The sequence below is a fragment of the Belonocnema kinseyi genome, chromosome 5 (genome assembly GCF_010883055.1).
Source record: "Belonocnema kinseyi isolate 2016_QV_RU_SX_M_011 chromosome 5, B_treatae_v1, whole genome shotgun sequence".
NCBI classification, from domain to species: Eukaryota; Metazoa; Arthropoda; class Insecta; order Hymenoptera; family Cynipidae; genus Belonocnema; species Belonocnema kinseyi.
In genome coordinates, this window is record NC_046661.1 from 66,187,921 (window position 1) to 66,206,359 (window position 18,439).

At 34.3% G+C, this 18,439-nt stretch overlaps 1 protein-coding gene across 2 annotated transcripts in view; it reads left to right on the forward strand.

Moving 5' to 3' along the window:
- Positions 1 to 18,439, forward strand: part of LOC117172498 — a 50,340-nt gene that overhangs the window by 11,856 nt on the left and 20,045 nt on the right. Inside the window, exon 2 of one of the 2 annotated variants that reach the window (XM_033360495.1) lies at positions 3,573 to 6,145. In XM_033360495.1, the coding sequence (XP_033216386.1) occupies positions 3,593 to 6,145 (2,553 nt within the window). In that variant the 5' untranslated portion in view covers positions 3,573 to 3,592. The remainder of the gene's footprint in view (positions 1 to 3,572; positions 6,146 to 18,439) is intronic. The other variant, XM_033360497.1, reaches the window with a different exon arrangement.

Here is an 18,439-nt window from a genome sequence, read left to right on the forward strand (position 1 = left end):
TACTGTGGACTTTCACCTATGTCCCCGCGGGCCTAGTTCCCCTGCTCCTATACGCACTTATTTCCCCACGTACGCATTTCCTTCACACTACACCACGGTCCCTATGCGGGCTATATGATCACGCCCGCGAGAGGGGATAACCAATTAAAAAAGAGGCTTGAAGAGCGGGAAGTTTGAACTGAGTATTTTAATATGAAATCACGGGAATGCAGATAAATTTTTGGAGAAAATATTCAAAACTTAAAAGTAACTTAAATGTCAGAATTGTAAAATGCTTCAAGTGTAGAATGTATTTTTTAGTCATTTTTCATTCTTTTGTCGATTAATGACCTTTCAGTGTCCCGCAATACAATCAACTATCCGAAATTGGAGATGAGAGTACCCGATCTGCCACATTAACCTTAAATTTCGGATATCTTATTTCGTGACACTGAAAGATCTCTAATCGACAAAAGAATGGAAGATGCCTGAGCAAATAATTCTAAAACTTGAGAAATATTACGAGTCAGGCCTTTATAACTTACCATTGCGATTAGAAATTTTCCTCCAAAAAGGCAGTATAGAGCCATGTAGATACCAAAGATCATGTAATCTCCCTGGCAACTGACATTTCCACCTATCGTAGCATGACCCATTTAAAAATTCAGACCTTCATAACTACTTGTAATTTTAGATTTTTTTATCCAAAAAAGTTGTCTGCATTTCTAGGTCAAAGATATTATACGTATATGAACAGTTGTCAACAACTGTGATAACCTTCCTGACACTTGCACCCATTCGTCCATGCTCGTAAGGTCATGCTGCAATACTCAATATGCCACGAAATATTTGAGTGGGTTTTTCATTCTATTATATAAATTTTTTGTTGAAAAATTGTATTATTTCAAGGAAATGAAAAATCAGTCATGCTATTCAATCGCGTACTAACGGACCGCCATTACTTCAACTGCGTATGTGCTGAAAAGCATTATTATTGATAGTATATTTTTATTAATTTAAAATAGACCCGCGCTTTTAGGCACACGCGCAGTTATAAAATTATTTTACAGTGGGCGTATCGATACAAGGCCGACGCAGTCATAGAAGGTTGTTCGACACAAATACTGAATTGAAGATTCAGAAAAGTGCACCGGCTACTAACTCTATTCTCAATTCTTTAGCGTAAATTGTACATTTATTAGAAATATTTTCTTCCCAAATATATACATTGTATCTCCTAAAATTTAATGCAAGCACACATGTGTTTCAATTCTAAAGGTCGGATCGTATCGAGACAGAGTTCAGCCGGAATTAGCCGGATAAATTCGGCCAGTAGGACTTTTGGTCTCCTGTTGATCCGGCAAGCAGTAACCGCACTTGTCAGATATTCATGTATTTTTGTCAATAATCTGTGAAGTTCGAAAAAGAATTGAAGTCGATGTGAAGATTCTGATATGCTTCATCAATTTTTTTTGTAAATAATAACAAAAATATTACGAGTGATTGGGAAAAGATGCTTAGAGCACTTACGAGCTTTCCCGACAAATCTGGGTACTGAGAAGTAGATTCGGCTGCACGTAGCCTGCACATACTCTGGCCCCACGCGCGGGGCGTTTGCGCGCGCATATGTATGGTTCAAGTTCGTCTGATTAGTGGTTGGAGATTTTTATAAATCCTATATTGTTTGACCACGATGGCTGCGCGTGTTTACGTATTCTTGGTTTATGTTTAGAAACTGACAAGTCAGCAGTCTGCGACGGTTCGAATCTTCTGATTTGCGAATTTGTAAATTAATATAAATTAAATGCACAAATAACATTTATCATTTTTATATTTAGCTCTGAAATGTTCAGGAATTGTTCGTAGAATATTTGAACTGTTCGTAAAAAACTTCGAAATTCATCCATACATTTCGCCTGGATATAATGATTCAATGTTTGATTTTTTTTATCTCTTATCCGAGACCTAGCTATAAGTTCGCGAATTTTTACGGATAAATTTTTTTTGTGCAGATGCGGGAGGACAGGTTGCAATGTGAAAATAAAACTGAGATTGTTTAATTTACAGTAGACTGTAAAATTACTACGCCCGATGATTGAAATTATTCGAGCAGTATGAGGCATAGTAAGTTTACGTAAGGTGATAAATTTACCTGGGGCGTTAAGTCTACGAAAGGGTATGCAAATTTTAAAGATGTGTGCTTTTCTATCGCGAGTGAGTACGTTTGCGCGGACGAACGCCGCAGAATTATTTGCAGGACGTAAATTTTCACCATTTGGGACTAGCGAGTGCAAGTCGTGCCAAACGATAAGTTTATGAGACGGCTGAACGGCTACTTACCAGTTGGTGCGCATTTCATTTGTTATTTTGTACGTCAAATAAATTTTAAGGTTCTTTTAAGATTTTGGCCAACTTGGAAATTTATGAAAGGTTATTATATAAAGATGCTATTATATACAATATACTACTGTACATATAATACTATATAATTATATAAAATGTTATTCTCAATAACTATAAAGGATGTTTGAGTATAGCGGAAAAGTTTAGGGAGACCGGACCTTCAAATATCATTTTGACTGAATGTGTTGACTTACGAACCGTATTTAATTTTACGGTCGACGACAGGAAATTTACGTCCTCCTTGTATTTCTTCATGGTGGACGCAGGTTGAGGAAAAAAATATGCATTTTTACAGAATTCTGCTTATTTACTATGTGCCACTCCGTTCAAATAATTTCCATCGTCGCAGGCTGTAAATTTACACCAACTTTTTTTTATAGTGTAGTATCCGTAAATAACAACCCTTATAAATGGTCAATATATCTCCCTACTACCGATCAATATTAACCCGAAGCCAATCCAAATAAATTCAATAGTAAACGTCAATAACCACCTTAATCAACGGTCAGTCTTAACGGCCTAGCAACGGTTAATAGAAACCATTATCAGTGGTCTATACTATTCTCTAGCAGCGATCAATATAACTCCCTAGCAACTTAGCATCGGTCAATATAACTTCGTAGCAACTGTTAATAACAACTGCTAGTAACTCCTAGTCAATATCAACCTGTAATAATGGCCAGTTATACTCCTTATCAATGGTACGACAGATGGGTACCTGACTGGTGGTATAAGGGTTTATTCGCAGGGCTGCCAAACCCCAAAAAACTTTGAAAACCATTCCCAATTAAGACCTCTAGATAATTATAAACAGTGAATTCTGAAATTAAATCAATGTTTATAGTTTGGTTCGAAGTTTAAATTTTCAATTTTTGCAAAATATTTTCAATGAAGCAATTAGTGTGAAATTTTGAACTAGTCTAATACTTTTTCTATCGTAATTAAAGGATAAGAATGGAAGAATACGATACTTATTATCATTTCTATATACTTTCATTATCGCTTATTTTAATCGTTAAAATTCAGTACCATCTGGAAGTATTTTTGAAGTTAGGATCAATAAAAAATACACGTAATATTCTTTAACTCGAATGATGCTCCAAATTTCCATGATTTATTTTATTGTGCTACGTTTTACTTTTAATACTTAATTATTACTTATATTTCAATGGCCATTTGAATCGTTTTAGATTCTAATCACGCATGTGTGATGTCCGGACCTGTCAGAAGGAGGCGAGCACCGCCGGAACCTAATTCAGAGATGAATACATTATGTGTAAAATCGAATGATAAGCTGCCCCTGACTATAAAAAAGAGCTCTCAAGTGTCTTCTTCTAATTTTCAGTTGAAAAAAAGGACAACAAAAGCTTTAAAAAAAATGCAGGAGCAGGACGAGAATAATGTACCACTTGTTGCAAAAGTTGCAGTCGAAGAAGGGTTGAAAAATCGTATCCCTGCTACAAGTTTTAATTTTTTAAAGTACGACTCAAAGAATAAAAATCGTGCACCAACAGTGAAATCTCCTGTTCTCCGAGATAGAACGAATGAGGTTTCAGGCTTTTTAAAAACTGATCTCTCGCCAATTGTTGTACTCTCCAAGATCAAACCAAAAGTGATAAATAAGAAACCTGAAGTAATCCTGGAACGTTTAGATCAGCTTACTTTCGAAATAAATTCGGATGTAGGAAAAAAGGAGAAATTACATATTTCAAAGAATAACGAAGACAAAACCTCGCAACCTCCAGAGCAAATCAAGTTAACTCAAATGTATTCTGATCAAGGAAAAACGGGCTTAACAGTAAAAAGAGTTTCAAGAACAAAGATTGCACAGGTAGCTGCCGAGAGAAATAGACTACATGATGCATCGATTCCAAAAACAAAAAAATTCTTCAAGTCTGGAAACTCTAAGAAGAAACCCATAATCCTTGTGGGAAAAGAATTAGATAAAGGAGCTGTAGGAAAACGAAAGATTGTGAAGAAGAAAACTAGGGATGACAGTTCTGTCAGTTTTATTGTAACCACGCCTGAAAAATGTTTACCTGGCGAAGAGAAAAAATTGCGTCCTCGCCAAGAATTAAAAAATTACTGTGAAGATAGTAAACTGCTTGAGCAGCTTTCTCCGAAGAAAAGAAAGAGTATTGTCGTTATGGAGAAGCTTCCCGATCCTAAGGCAAAGAAACTACCAATATGGAAATCTGTCAAATTTCATGAGCCTGAACATAAGGGTAAAGATATATACGAGATTTCAGACGGTGATATTTCTGGTGAAGAACATAGACCCAAGAAAAGGAAAAAAACCAATAGAAAACCAGTAAAACGGTTGAAAAAAGCTGTAAGGTCTGTGAATACTGTGAAGTCAACGGAGACAGTCAAATCTGCAAAGTTAGTGAGGATGGTTAACAAACGAACTTTTGAGGATATTTCAAAAAAGCATGAAGATGACCCAAAGCTGGATTCGAAAATTCAACCAAGACCGAAGATGATTTCAATAGAGGTTTTGGAGAACGCACAGAAAATAAAAATTGTGCCAAGTTCTTTGCAACCAGGCCCACCTAAAGAATTTAGACCGTTTCGAGTGACGCAGGTTTTTCATCGTCGCCCTACAATAGAGAATAATATGTCTGATCACTCTCTCCTATCCAAATCTATATCACCTATTGCTAGATTAGAAGATAATACAAATCTGGCTACTCCGTGGCGTATACCAACCGTTGGAAGTTTCTCTTGCGTCCGGAATTTGGTTCAGAGTACTCCGCAAGAGAAAGAAATATTCGATAGGCCAAAACTGGGTTCCTTAGCGAGTAAAAGTACGATGATTGACAAGCAAAAAATAAACCGAATTGATGAGAACAAGGCAGATAGCGTACAAGAGATACCAAGAAATTCAAAAAGCAAAATCAGTCCTGCTAAAATTATCAACGTAAACGAAAAACCAAAAGGAAAAGGTGAATCTGTTGGTATGGTTATCCCCATAGAAGCTGCCATGCAAAATTCACTTGATTTTGATATTGATGCAGAAGACAAAGAAAACGCGGTTCCAAATTATCAGAGTCCTCAGAAGACAGCAGAAAAGAAGAACTGGAGAGGGACGCCGGTTTTCGAAACTCAACCTGGACCCTCCAGTTTACAGAGACAACCTTTACATGAAGCTAAAATCTTGCGGCAAACTAATCTAAATAATTTCTTAAATCTAGATGACACACCAGAAAGAACTCAAATACGAACCGCACATGGAATTTTTGATGATGTGCATTCTACTCCGATTAATATTAAGCCTTTAAAGAAAATATACGAACCTAATGTCGAAAATGCATTTGGCTTTGACGATGATGATTTTGACGTATCACAAATGGCTTCTGAAAATGTGGAGTTCGTTATACCACCTTCAAAGGGGGTTTTACATGAAACAGGAATGCGAAGTAGGAATGTTCAAAAGGAATCAATAGGGGCAATGCCCTTGAGATTGCCACCAAAAGAGATTTTGAAAACTTTGCATAAACGTCGCATAGAGAAAAAAATAAGGGATAAAGCAGAGGATAAAGTCGTAAGCAATAAAATACATCAGCCTAATAACGAACACGAAAATCAGAAGGATGATCAAGAAAATGATAGTGTGAAAAAAGTGGATACTGCAACAAACTTTTCTGACACTTTTGATTTGTTTGAGGATGTGGATGTGCAGCATGGTGGATCATCAGATAAAAACGAGTCGTGTGCATTACCTTTGTTTGCGGATTTGGAACCACCAACTCACTTTGTAACTGTAAGTGCTTTAATTTAAATAACTAGACTTTAATTAGATAATATTTTGTTGGTAAATAATAAATTATCATTTTTAATCGCTTGTAAGTGGCATATTACTCGCCTTAAACCTAACACGGTACATTATGGTGGTAATTTTGATCTAATTTAAAATGATTTAATAGAAAGGAAGATGTCTTTTGCACTTGGTATTTTCAATTTAATTATCTAATTTCGGAGTACTTTATCTTCCTTCATGTCATTATAATTGTCTTATTCTACCCTATCATTGTTTTCCCCTTCTTCCCATATTTTAACCCCGTACATGAAACCTCGTTTCTCAAGGGTATCTAGCGAGTATGCCATAGACGAGTAGGCTATAGGCTTGAATAGAAATTTCAATTCTTCGAAATTGCTTCTCTTGATAATAGGGCTTTACTTAAATTATTTTACAGCTGGTGGAGGGAGGCTGATCAGAATTTCAGTATAACGTTTTATTTATTACGTTACAGTTCGATTGTTAAAGAAAGACCGAAGATGGCTGGCATTCCGTTACGTAATTTAAGTACGGACCCAAAGTCCTATGCTAAATTTAGGGCGGCTTTAACATATCTGCCATGCTTCTCATATGTTTCTAATTTAAGAGGTAAAGGTGAAAAGTTTCCGGCCGGATAAGGAAAAACAACTTTTCTCCTTTTTTCCACTTCATTTCTCAATATAATCTCCCTCAAGACTAATACATTTCTCATAACGTTGCTCTAAAGTAGTGATGCCATTTTTTTAGAACGATTCGTCAAGTCCCTCAAGATACTCATTTACAGCATCGATGACTTCCTCATTGCTCTGAAATTTTTTACCTCCGAGTCATTTCTTAAGGTTAGCGAACAGATGATAGTCGCTTGGGGCCAAATCTGGTGACTATGGTGTATGGAGGAATAATTCCAACTTCAATTCGTTGATTTTAGCCATCGCAACAATCGACCTGTGGGGAGGTGCTTTGTGATCGACTGTTAGCACACGCGGTACCCACCTTGCACAGTGCTTTTCCATGCCCAAATGTTCATGTAAAATATTTCGTACACGCTCAGTTGACATCCTAGTAGCATCAGCTATCTCATTTACCTTTAATCTGCGTGCCTCTATTACCATTTCATGAATTTTTTCGATCATTTCGGGAGTTGCGACCTCAACGGGGCGTCCTGAACGTCGTTCGTCAGAAGTGCTCGTGCGACCTTTCTTAAATTCAGAAACCCACTGTTTAACCGTCGAATATGATGGAGAAGAGTCTTTCAGTGTGGATTCCATTTATTGTTTAATTTGATGTGGTGTTAGGTCTTTTAAATAGAAGTATTTAATGACAGCACGCTTCTCTGATTTTTTCATTTTTGCACAAACAATCGAGGTGTACTCATTACCGCAGAATTTCTAATTTTCTCCTTTCTTGAGCTCCCAATCTTTTCCAAACTTTATATTTTTGTGATATTAACTTTCAGATAATTCTTCTTGCTATAACTCTCTTGTGTTGAAAAATCGTTATAAACGATTTCACTCTGTTCGATTTGCAGACGCGTTGGAAAGTCCACAAAGAGATGGAAAACATATTTCTTATAAGGTAGATGTAAGGCTTATCGTCAATGAACTAAGCTATTACGATGTTCGTTTTCAAAAACAAAAAATTGAAATTTTTTAAGTTTAGACGTAGCGTAGCATTTATTCAAATACTTATGTAGTAAAGAAACAGGGTGGCCGCTGGATCGGAAAACTGGGAAATGTCCGACTTTGATTTAAACAATTGTTTTAATTTGTTATCTTATTCAATTATGATATCATTCAGTTTATAAAAGGGAATGTCGAAAATCTTTTACTTCCAAAATTTTCCATTTTATATTTTTAATTTTTAGATGTACATTTTAATTCAAATAATTAAAAAATGCAGTTATAGAGACTTTTGCAATTAAAAATTGGAAGCGTTTAAAATCGAAGATTTTTTTTTATAAGAAACTTTTTTAGTTCATCAACTTTTAATATAAATTAGTTAATTATTTTTAACTTGAATTTTGTTTTGAGATTTAAACAGTGAATAATAATTGACTTTACAAGACAATTCGGAATTAGTTCACAATTATAGAATTTCCAGATTTTAACGTTTAAAATTAGACTGTTTCAATTAGAAAGTCTTATCAGTTAAATAAAATTTAAATGTGCGATTGGAACTTTATAAACTATTTTTAAATTTAAAATAAGTTCATAATAATATATTCATTATGAAAGGCTTTTTTTGTTATTATACCATACAGCAATTTCCCTTTCGGGGTAGGCGTGACTGACTTTGTGTAGAGGGGAGTACTGTGAGGAATGAGACAATCTTTTTATTAACAATTTTTCGCCATACTTTTCTGTCCTGGCATACTTTTCTACCTTTCTACTCGTCTATGCATTTTTTTCACGTAAGCCCTCGTGTTTCTGTGGCTTACTATGTCTGTTCTAATTAGGATATTATTAACACATTCTAACCATTCTTCCTTCGGTCTGCCTCTGTGAACGCTGTCATTTACTTTACCTTGATACACTATTTCGTTAGTCGTTCATTTTTCATCTTCAACTAGTGTTTCTTCTGCACCACATTTTTTTAGGATTACCTCGTTACTTACTTTGCCCATCACAGTTTTCCCACATAATATGTGTAGGAATTTCATGTCACTCAGTTTTCCATAAACCCTTACACTCGCTTTTCTACTAGTATATATTTCGTTTAATGATTGTAGGAGCCATCCATTGACTCCGTACTCTTTCAGGACTTGGCGAAGTTCACGTCTATTCACATTGTCAAACGCTTTTTTAAGTTCACAAACGCACAGAAAACTTTTTTCTACTGTCATACTTTTTTCTGTGATCCGTCTTAAACTAAATATTTTATTCTTACATGATCTTCCAGGTATAAACTAACCTTAGACTTCCCATATTTTTTCTTCTGTTATTTTAATTACCCTAGTATAAGTATTATTAAGTATATTTTAATTACGGTACCTAATAAGTTGATACCCCTGTAATTATTGCAGTTGCAACTATTACATACTCGCCTCCGTATTTAAGCATTTCAGCGTTATTACTGTTTACTCCAGGAGCCTTACCTTTTCGTAAGTTTTTAATTATATCCCTAACCTTAGTGACACAGACTTTCTCTATTGAGTTTTTTAACGCATCGTATTCTACATCGTAGTTGTAGTGCCCTAATAGCTTCATTCCGCAATAATTCCCTAAAAGTCTCCCAAAGTGTTTAGTATTCCGTCTGTATGATATAGCATTTCACCTTTGATATTTCTCATGTTAACAAATTCTGTACTTTAACTTCCCTTCATATTTTTCTAAAGCAATTTCTTGCTCCCTTCAAAGTCGTTTTGTATTCTCTTCTCTGTTCTCATTTTATATCTTGATTTTCCTTGATTAGTCGTTTAAGTTTCCTGATTTGCCTCTGTATTAATTTTTACGTCTATCTCTCCTCATTGCTAAGGCCTGTGATATTTAACGTTCCGTCGTATGCTTCTTTCTTTTCTTTCGGACAGCCTGAATTTCATCATTCCACCATGCATCGCCAGACGTTCTTTCTACACACGCAGTACTACACACGCAGTACTACACACTTGAGTCGCACTCGTAACTATGACGTCCTCGATCAAAGCCGATGCACCCTCTATATTTATATTGTCTATTAGCGCTTTCCAAGGCTTCTCTTTAATCCTTTCGTTTATCTTTTTTTTTCTTCTCCTTTCTGACCTCAGTTTATTCTGTAATCAGAAGTTAATGCCCAATATTGCTTTCAGAACCCCTCACGACCATCTTATCTTTCACTAGATCTCTTAGACCTTCATCCCTAACAATAAAGTCAATTTTCCCTTTCAGCATAGATATTTAAGAATTAGAAGATGGTGTGTTGTCGACCAGGATAGTAATTAAAGAATGGGATGTATATTTGCAGAGGATGTGAGGTTGGTGGTAGAGATTTAAGTGTATAAATTCTATTAGTGCATTACAATAGAAAGACCTATCTAAGAGAGGTTAAGTTGTGGCATTATATTCCAGTTTTGCGGTTTCAGAAGTTGTACGAGGTCGTAGATTATAATAAAATGTTAAAAATATAAGAATAATGTTAATACTTTACTCCGCCTGCGAGACGGAAAACCGGATTGTGAATAAATAGTTAATAAATCTGTTTGTTGTGATCAATTCCATTTCCGTGCCGTGTCACAGTGGAAATGAGGCAGTCATTATAAGTAGTAGAAAATAGAGTTATATTGTAGAGATGGGTAATTGTTCTTGATACCAATTATTTGGTCTCGTTCATTTACATAGTAAACAGTGGCGCTATGTGTTCTTGTTTGACCTCTTCGCTCACAAACTCCCTCTTACGTTGATGTCGTGAGAGTGAGTGAGCGAAGACATAAAGCGGTTGTCATCAATCTGATTTTAATTTAACAGTGCTGTTGTTCTTGAGAATATGGTATATTTCCATAAAAATTCTTTTATAATATGATGTTTTTGAGAGTAGGGAAACATTGTCACAGTCCACTAAACCATTGATTACGCTAATTGTGTTATTATGAATAATAGTTATGTATAAGGAATTAATTTTTCTGTCAGTTTCTTGTTCTATGGGGAACTGGAGTCGTTAATGATATTTGTTTAAATTTTTTTTGAATTTATCTATTATATCTTTGTGAAGACAAGATAAAACGTCGTCGACGAATCTATAATAAAATAGGGGGTTATTAGGCAAGAATCGATTTAGAAATTTATTCCCTAATTCCTCTACGACGAGGTCAGCTATGGCTGCTGAAAGTGGAGGGACCATGGGGACACCGAAAGTTTGCTTATAAAATTTTCCTTGAAATACATAATAGGCGTCTTTTAAAGTAAAATCTAGGAATTTGATGTAATATTCAAATGGTAAGCTTATGTCTTGTTTACTTTTATTCAAATTCTTTGTGACTGTATTTATGACCACATCATGAAGAATATGAGTATAAAGAGACTTTACATTTAAGGAAAACATTACCAAATCATCTGGGATTTTATATTTGTTGATATTATCAACAAAATTCCAACTGTCTTTGACGTGTCTAGGTGTGTGTCCTAAAATTTGTTTAATTAGGTTGCTAAGATATTTCGAGATGTAATATAGAGGTGAATCTACAAAAGAAATAAATGGTCTTGTAGGATGTATCTTTAGCCAAGGGTAAAAACACTGACACACATACGTAATTTGTACTAATTATCTGAGTAGAAATATGTTAAATAGTAATGTTAGCATGTTGAATTTAGCCAACAAATCTACTACCCAGAAATAAATAACTTACAACTTAGTTTAAATGCTTTAAAATACAAACTCCATAATTCATTCGATATCAACATTTTTACATTATTCTATAATATTCTTTTTTATTCATAATTTGTCCCCTAAGGGTTTACATGACTTCCGTTACTTACAATCTTTTTGGCTACGTATTTTTTATAAAATGTTAACCTTACTATTTAGAGTTATTTACAACTATTTACATAAAATCTTATATCTAGATCCTTATTTCTATTTCCTGCGATAGCGCAATTTAGGACGAGTTAGCGACTGAGCGAGCGAGCGAACGAGCGATCGAGAGTGATATGTCAACTAGGCAAACTTCTTATCAATAAATCTTTTTCGAAAATCAACTGGTTAAAAACAATATTACGTTCACAAACTCAAATCTAAAAACTCTAACTCTAAATGGATTCTCAATTTATACAGCTATACTCTACCTAAAAATATAGAATACTTTTTGAACCTCGGCCCAAACCACTGCTTACCTTTTTACAACTAAACTTCTATAACAGAATCAACATTATGTAGTACAGAAGAAAAAGTAGTTATGGATCGTGATGATTACACTCGAAAATCCCTTGTACTACTTGATTACATCTCTATTTACAATCAAATTAACAGTGATCCCACCAATAAAATCCAATCTGATCTTAACCAGATTGTTGATCAAATCTTGTTACTCAAGTTTATCAATCTGACATGTCGAGGATACAACAATGTACTAATGGCCACCCACCTTCATATTACTGTATGCCAAAAATCCTTAAAACGGATTATAACTTAAGACCAGGCATTTCTTTTGCAGATTACCCTCTATTTAACATCTCGAAATATCTTACCAACACAAACAAATTTTAGGACAAACATCTAGACACGTTAAAGACAGTTAAAATTATGTTGATGTCAACAAATCAAATTCCAGATGACTTTGAAATCTTTTCCTTAGATGTGAAATCTATTTATACTCGTACTAATATTTCTCATAATCTGGTTATAAATGCAGTCACAAAGAATTGGGATAAAATTAAACAACACACAAAATTACCATTTGAATATTACATCAAATTACTAGATTTCATTTAAACCTCTGTTTACATATAGGGGATTTTAAGACACAAACGATTTTTCAAACTGGAATGTCTCGCCTTGGAGAAAATACGGATGTTCGGTTCCCCCCTCTAAAAAATCTAAGTAGTAATAGGGTCAGGTCCTTTTTTCACAAGTTAGTGAACATTATTTGTTGTGCTTTATTCGGTATTTTCTGACATTTATATGAGCAAGATAAAGTTTTCCTGTAATTCTGGACTATTTTTGTACACTAAATATAAATTAACGTCTGTATTTTTGCACATATATCAATTTTTATTTTAAAAAGTTTTTAACGATATACACCAACAACAATTGGATCATGTAGTAGCTACTTCAAACAATAACCTCGAATTTTACTAAATTTTTTGAAAACAAGAAACTGTTCAAAAATTGAATATGACTTAAAAGATTATCCTGTCTGCAAACAGAAGGTGGGAAAAAGAAGTCTGTAAACGGAGCATTAAAAATCGCCTATTGTGTATTTCAAGGAAAATTTTATAGAACAAACTTTCGGTGTCCCCATGGCCTCTCCAATTTCAGCAGACTTAGCTGACCTCGTTATGGAGGAATTAGAGAATAAGGTTCTAAATTGATTCTTGCCTAATAAATGCCTATTTTATTACAGGTACGTCGAAGAACTTTTTATCTTGTCTTCAGAAAGATCTAATAGATAAATTCAAAAACTTTTTAAACAAATAGCTTGAACGACTCCAGTTCACCATGAAACAAGAAGCTGACTGAAAATTTAATTTCTTAGACATAACTATAATTTATAATAACGATCAGATTTTAAACAACTGGTACAGAAAAAGTACTTCTCGAATCTAATTTAAAAATTATAACAGAATCCATTATGTGTAATGTATTACCAACCAAATTCATTGACAAACAGATAGAACGCCGTCTACGGACAATTTTTACTAAAAACAACAACACTGTAGAACCAAAGATCTCAATCGAGATCATTCTATTATACTTTCATATTGTCCATTAATGAATAAATTTTGATTAGATTTTTCAGATAATACGTGTTTTAAATTATATTTAAAACAATGAAAGACACTCTACATTGTGTTACTAGCCGAAAAGATAAAATTTCTAAGGAAAAATGTACCAACAGTCTAGGGCAGCCCAAAAAATGAAATTTCACAAATTTGAACGGGTACGTTGACCAAATCGTTCTCTTAGTCGAATCAATTTACCCGCGTTTTTTTATTTGCCAAAAAAAAGTTTTAGCCCTTGCTCTGAGGCTTCAAAGTTTCCTGATTTAAAGTAGAGAAGTCCCAACTACAGCTACTTACATTAACTTACTACTACTCTGTTATTCTACTCATTGTCAGTGACCGTAGTTTGGGACTCAGAAAATTCGGTGCACAATGAGAGGCCCGACCGAGGGTCAACTTTTTTGCAGCCGTCCACCTGCAGTCCCTTCAGCCGGTGTTGAACTTAAATTTGATTTATGATATTCCTAAAACTTTTGCATAACTTTTCTGAGATATAAAAATGCGATAAATGCAATATTAACTGTTAAGTGATCAAGCATATAAAAGATCAAATAAATTGACTTATAATTTCCTGACCAAAATCGAAGAAGTAAAAATTGGAAACATTTTACATGCCAAACTCCATAAGACATAAAAATGGCTAGAGCAACAACGGCTAAATTTTTTTTTGCAAATAAAAAAACATGGGTAAATTTATTTGCATAGGAGGACGATTTGGTCAACGTGTCCGTTGTAATTTCTCAAATGTCATTTTTTTGGCCATTCTAACCAACACCGTCTAAAAAATCACTTGTATTGATTGAGGAAAACATTATACCGGACAATAAAAGAGATATTTACTAATTAGGGTAAAGAACACAAAAGATAATGTGAACCAACAAATAAAATAATGAACAAAACCGCACTAACTAAACATACAATAGAAGAAAATCACACATTTGAATATGACAATGTTTTCATACTCTCTAAAGCGTTATCATGTTATAAAAAAATTGTTATGGAAATGTACCATATTGTCAAGAACAACACTATTAAGTTAAGATCAGACTTGGATGTTATTAGTGGCATTTACAATAGTCTTATTCCTTCTACTAACTCTTTCTAATGTAATTATTAAACATATCAACATTTAAATATAGATAAAGGATACGTTTAATTGTTCGATGACTATGAAAACTGCTTTGTGTCTTCGCTCACTCACTCCCACGATATCACCGATAGAATGAGTGCGTGAGCTAAGAAATATAGCAAAACATAGCGCCACTTTTTACCATGTAAATGAACGAGACCAAATAATTTGTATCAAAAACTACCAATTGCTGCAATATAACTACAGATTTATTAATTACTTATTCACTATCCTGTTTTGTGTCTCAGAGGCGGAGTAAAATATTACCCTTATTCTTATATTTTCAAGATTTTATTATAATCTACGACCTCTTACAACTTCTTTAACCGCAAACCTGGAATATAATGCCACAACATAACCTATCTTAGGTACGTCTTTCTATTGTAATACACTAAAAATATACGCTAAAATCTCTACCATCGGCTAGAGTTAGGAAAATTCACGGTAACAAAGATTTGGAGAAGGTAACGGTGAACGTTACCGTATGTTACCGAGAATACGAGAATTTGTCGAAAATTTACGAAAACTTTAATTTTTTACTATTATTTTTTGTTTTTTAAGCTAAATAATGTTCATACTCAATGAACTTAAACCTAAGTAGCAATAAACACCCTGCCGATAAAAAAAGCACTGAAAAAGCACTGAAAAAGCATTGGGCTGCCAGTGCCGTTTCAGTGGCTATTTGTGCTGATTTTCAGCACCTAAACGGCATTGAGAAGTGATGGGATGATCATATAACGGTCTTGATGTATTCGTCACGTACCGAGCGAGCAGAGCTATTTACAGTACCTGGCCGCAACCAAACCGACTCCCTTTTAGAATTTTCTTCAAATTATTAACACTTTTGTTTAATTTGTGAATTTTCTCCAAAAATATGATAATTAAACATTTAAAAAAATGTTTAAACAATTTTTGTTTAACTCTTTAATGCCTGATGTAGCATATATACTACGTTCACTATTTTCGATTTTTCTAATTTTCAGGTAACGAGATGGAATTTCGCAAAATAAATGCATGCATTAGGTCAAAGTGGACTATTCCGCATCTCGCAAGGTGGTTGAAAGTTATCGCATACTTGAAAAAAACCAAGAAAATTAGAAAAATTAAAAAATGTTTTTTTTGTTGCAAAAATCGATTAAAAAACGAGTATACATTACTCCTGAACTTTTCCAGAATTGTTATTTTTTGTTGTATATGGTGTTGTGCCACATTAACGCTATAAAAAATACGTGAAGAAAACCATAAAACTCATTTTGACCCCTCGCATAATTTAGGGCTCACTGATAACTAATTTTGGCCCGTAGTCCCAAATTTTGGGCTCTGATATTTTTGTAAAAACTAGTGTTTGTCATAGCTTAACATTAAGCTGGCCGAACATTGCTGTTAAACATACTAAAAATTATTTTACAGACAATTCACTTCAAAGAATAATTTAGCGCTCATTTAGGGATCTTGGAGTATAATAATCAAAAATTAAAAAGAAAATGTTTATACAATTATTGTTTGAAAAATTTTACCAAAAAATTCTTTTCTTTTCGTTTCTCTTGCATAATTTCAAGCTCATTAATGGCTCCTGAAATATCATCGACTGAAAGTCGTGCGAAATTTACTTACCCCCTTTTTTATTGTTATATGTGGTTTTGTGACACCTTAAAGATGTAAAAAATACCTGACGAAAATCATAAAACCCATTATTTCTCCTTGCATAATTTAGGAGCTATGTAAACCTGACAGCACCAGGTCATCAAATCACGATGTCTCATTTTTTTTAAAATATGGATGGTGCTGCCAGCTTTACTTCAAGCCAGCAGCGCCACTCAAGGAATCGGTCCAAAAGTTTTATATTAAATTCCCCTTTTTACAGGAATTTCCGGCTCATTTGAGGCTCCAGGAATCCCTTTAAACCACTGCCCTACCTTCATAATTAAAAAAGGGCCGCGAAGGAAAAAGGGACAAAAACTTAATATTCGATTTTTCTTCCTAATATTAAGAAGGGCCTATTTAGAACTCACTTTCCATCCAACTATGGATTTTACTACTTCGCCCTTTTTATAAAATGTGCAACGGTGCTACCAGCTTTACTTCAAGCCAGCAGCGCTACTGCAGGAATCGGTCAAACAATGATTATATCAAATTCCACTTTTCACAGGAATTTCCGGCTCATTTCCGGCTCGAGATATGCCTTCGAACCAATTTTAGATGCTTGTAATCGTGAAAATCCATAGGATCTAAGGCTCATTTAGGACTCGAGGACTATCATAATCAAAATTAACAAAAAAAAAGTTGTTTAAACAAACCTTCCAAAAATGAAATAAACTCAGGTTCATTTAAAGCTCCTGCAATATATTGTCGACCGGAAGTTCTTTTCCGTTGCATAAATGAGGGCTCGTTATGGACTTATTTAAGCCCGTGGTCCTAAATTTAAGAATCTATTGTTATTATTATTATTAAAAAAATGGAGCTCTAAATTTGGGTCTACGGACCCAAATTAGTCCATAATGAGCCCTAAATGATTCCAGGGTAAACAATGGATTTAATTGTTTCGTTCACGTATTTTTGCAACGTTTAGATGCCACAATACCATATATAAGAAAAAAAGGGCAATGGAAAAATCGGACCGCTTTCAGTCAAAAATACATTAAAAATATATATATATATATTTTATTTAAAATCCATAGTTGGATAGAAATTAGGCCCTAAACAGTCCCTTATTAATGCTAGGAAGAAGTAAAAAAAAGTATATTTTGTATCTTTGCCCTTTTTTAATTTTGAAGATAGGGCAGTGGTTCTAAGGGATATCTTGAGCCGGAAATTCTTGTGAAAAGTGAAATTTGATATAATCATTTTTTGACCGATTCCTCTAGTGCACGGAGAAAAAGGTAACGCACATTGATACCGCAAAATCTCTGTAAGGAAATAAAGCGCAATATGATAGCGTACAAGCAGGGTCGAAGCTTTTCAGGATATTATAATATGTGTAATATAATAAAATAATAATATAATGTAAAATCTTGCAATGTACAATATCACGATTTTACTTTATTATAATGTGATAATTACGATATATAGAGCAGTAATTACGGTATATACTGCAACTCTTGCGATATCGTTTTCTTCGTGTGGCGCTGCTGGCTTCAAGTAAAGTTGGCAACACCGTTGCATATTTTATAAAAAGAGCTAAGTAGTAAAATCCATAGTTGGATAGAAAGTGAGCCCATAAACAGGCGCTTATTAATGTTAGGAAGAAAAATCGACCATTAAGTTTTTCTCCCTTTGCCTTTCGAGGCCCTTTTTTGATTATGAAGCTAGGGCAGTGGTTTAAAGGGATTCCTGGAACCTGAAAAAAGCCGGAAATTACTGTAAAAAGAGAAATTTGATATAATAATTTTTGACCGATTCCTTGAGTGGCGCTGCTGGCTTGAATTAAAACTGGCAGCACCATGCATATTTAAAAATAAAATGACCCGAAAATTAGGCAATGGGGCATTAAATGAGCCCTTAATTATGAAATAGGAGGCATCGTGGTTTGATGAACTGGTGCTGTCAGGTTTACATAGCCTAATTTGGGGATAATTGAGGACTTATTTGGGCGCTTTATCCCAAATGTTGGGCTCTTTTATTTTTCGCAAAAATATTGTTTTGCAATACAGTCTGTCAAGTTAAAGCGTGGGTGGCTTTACTCGCAGTCGGTAAGGTGTATCGACATGATTTTGGTGTCAAAATATTAAGAAGAGCTCCCTC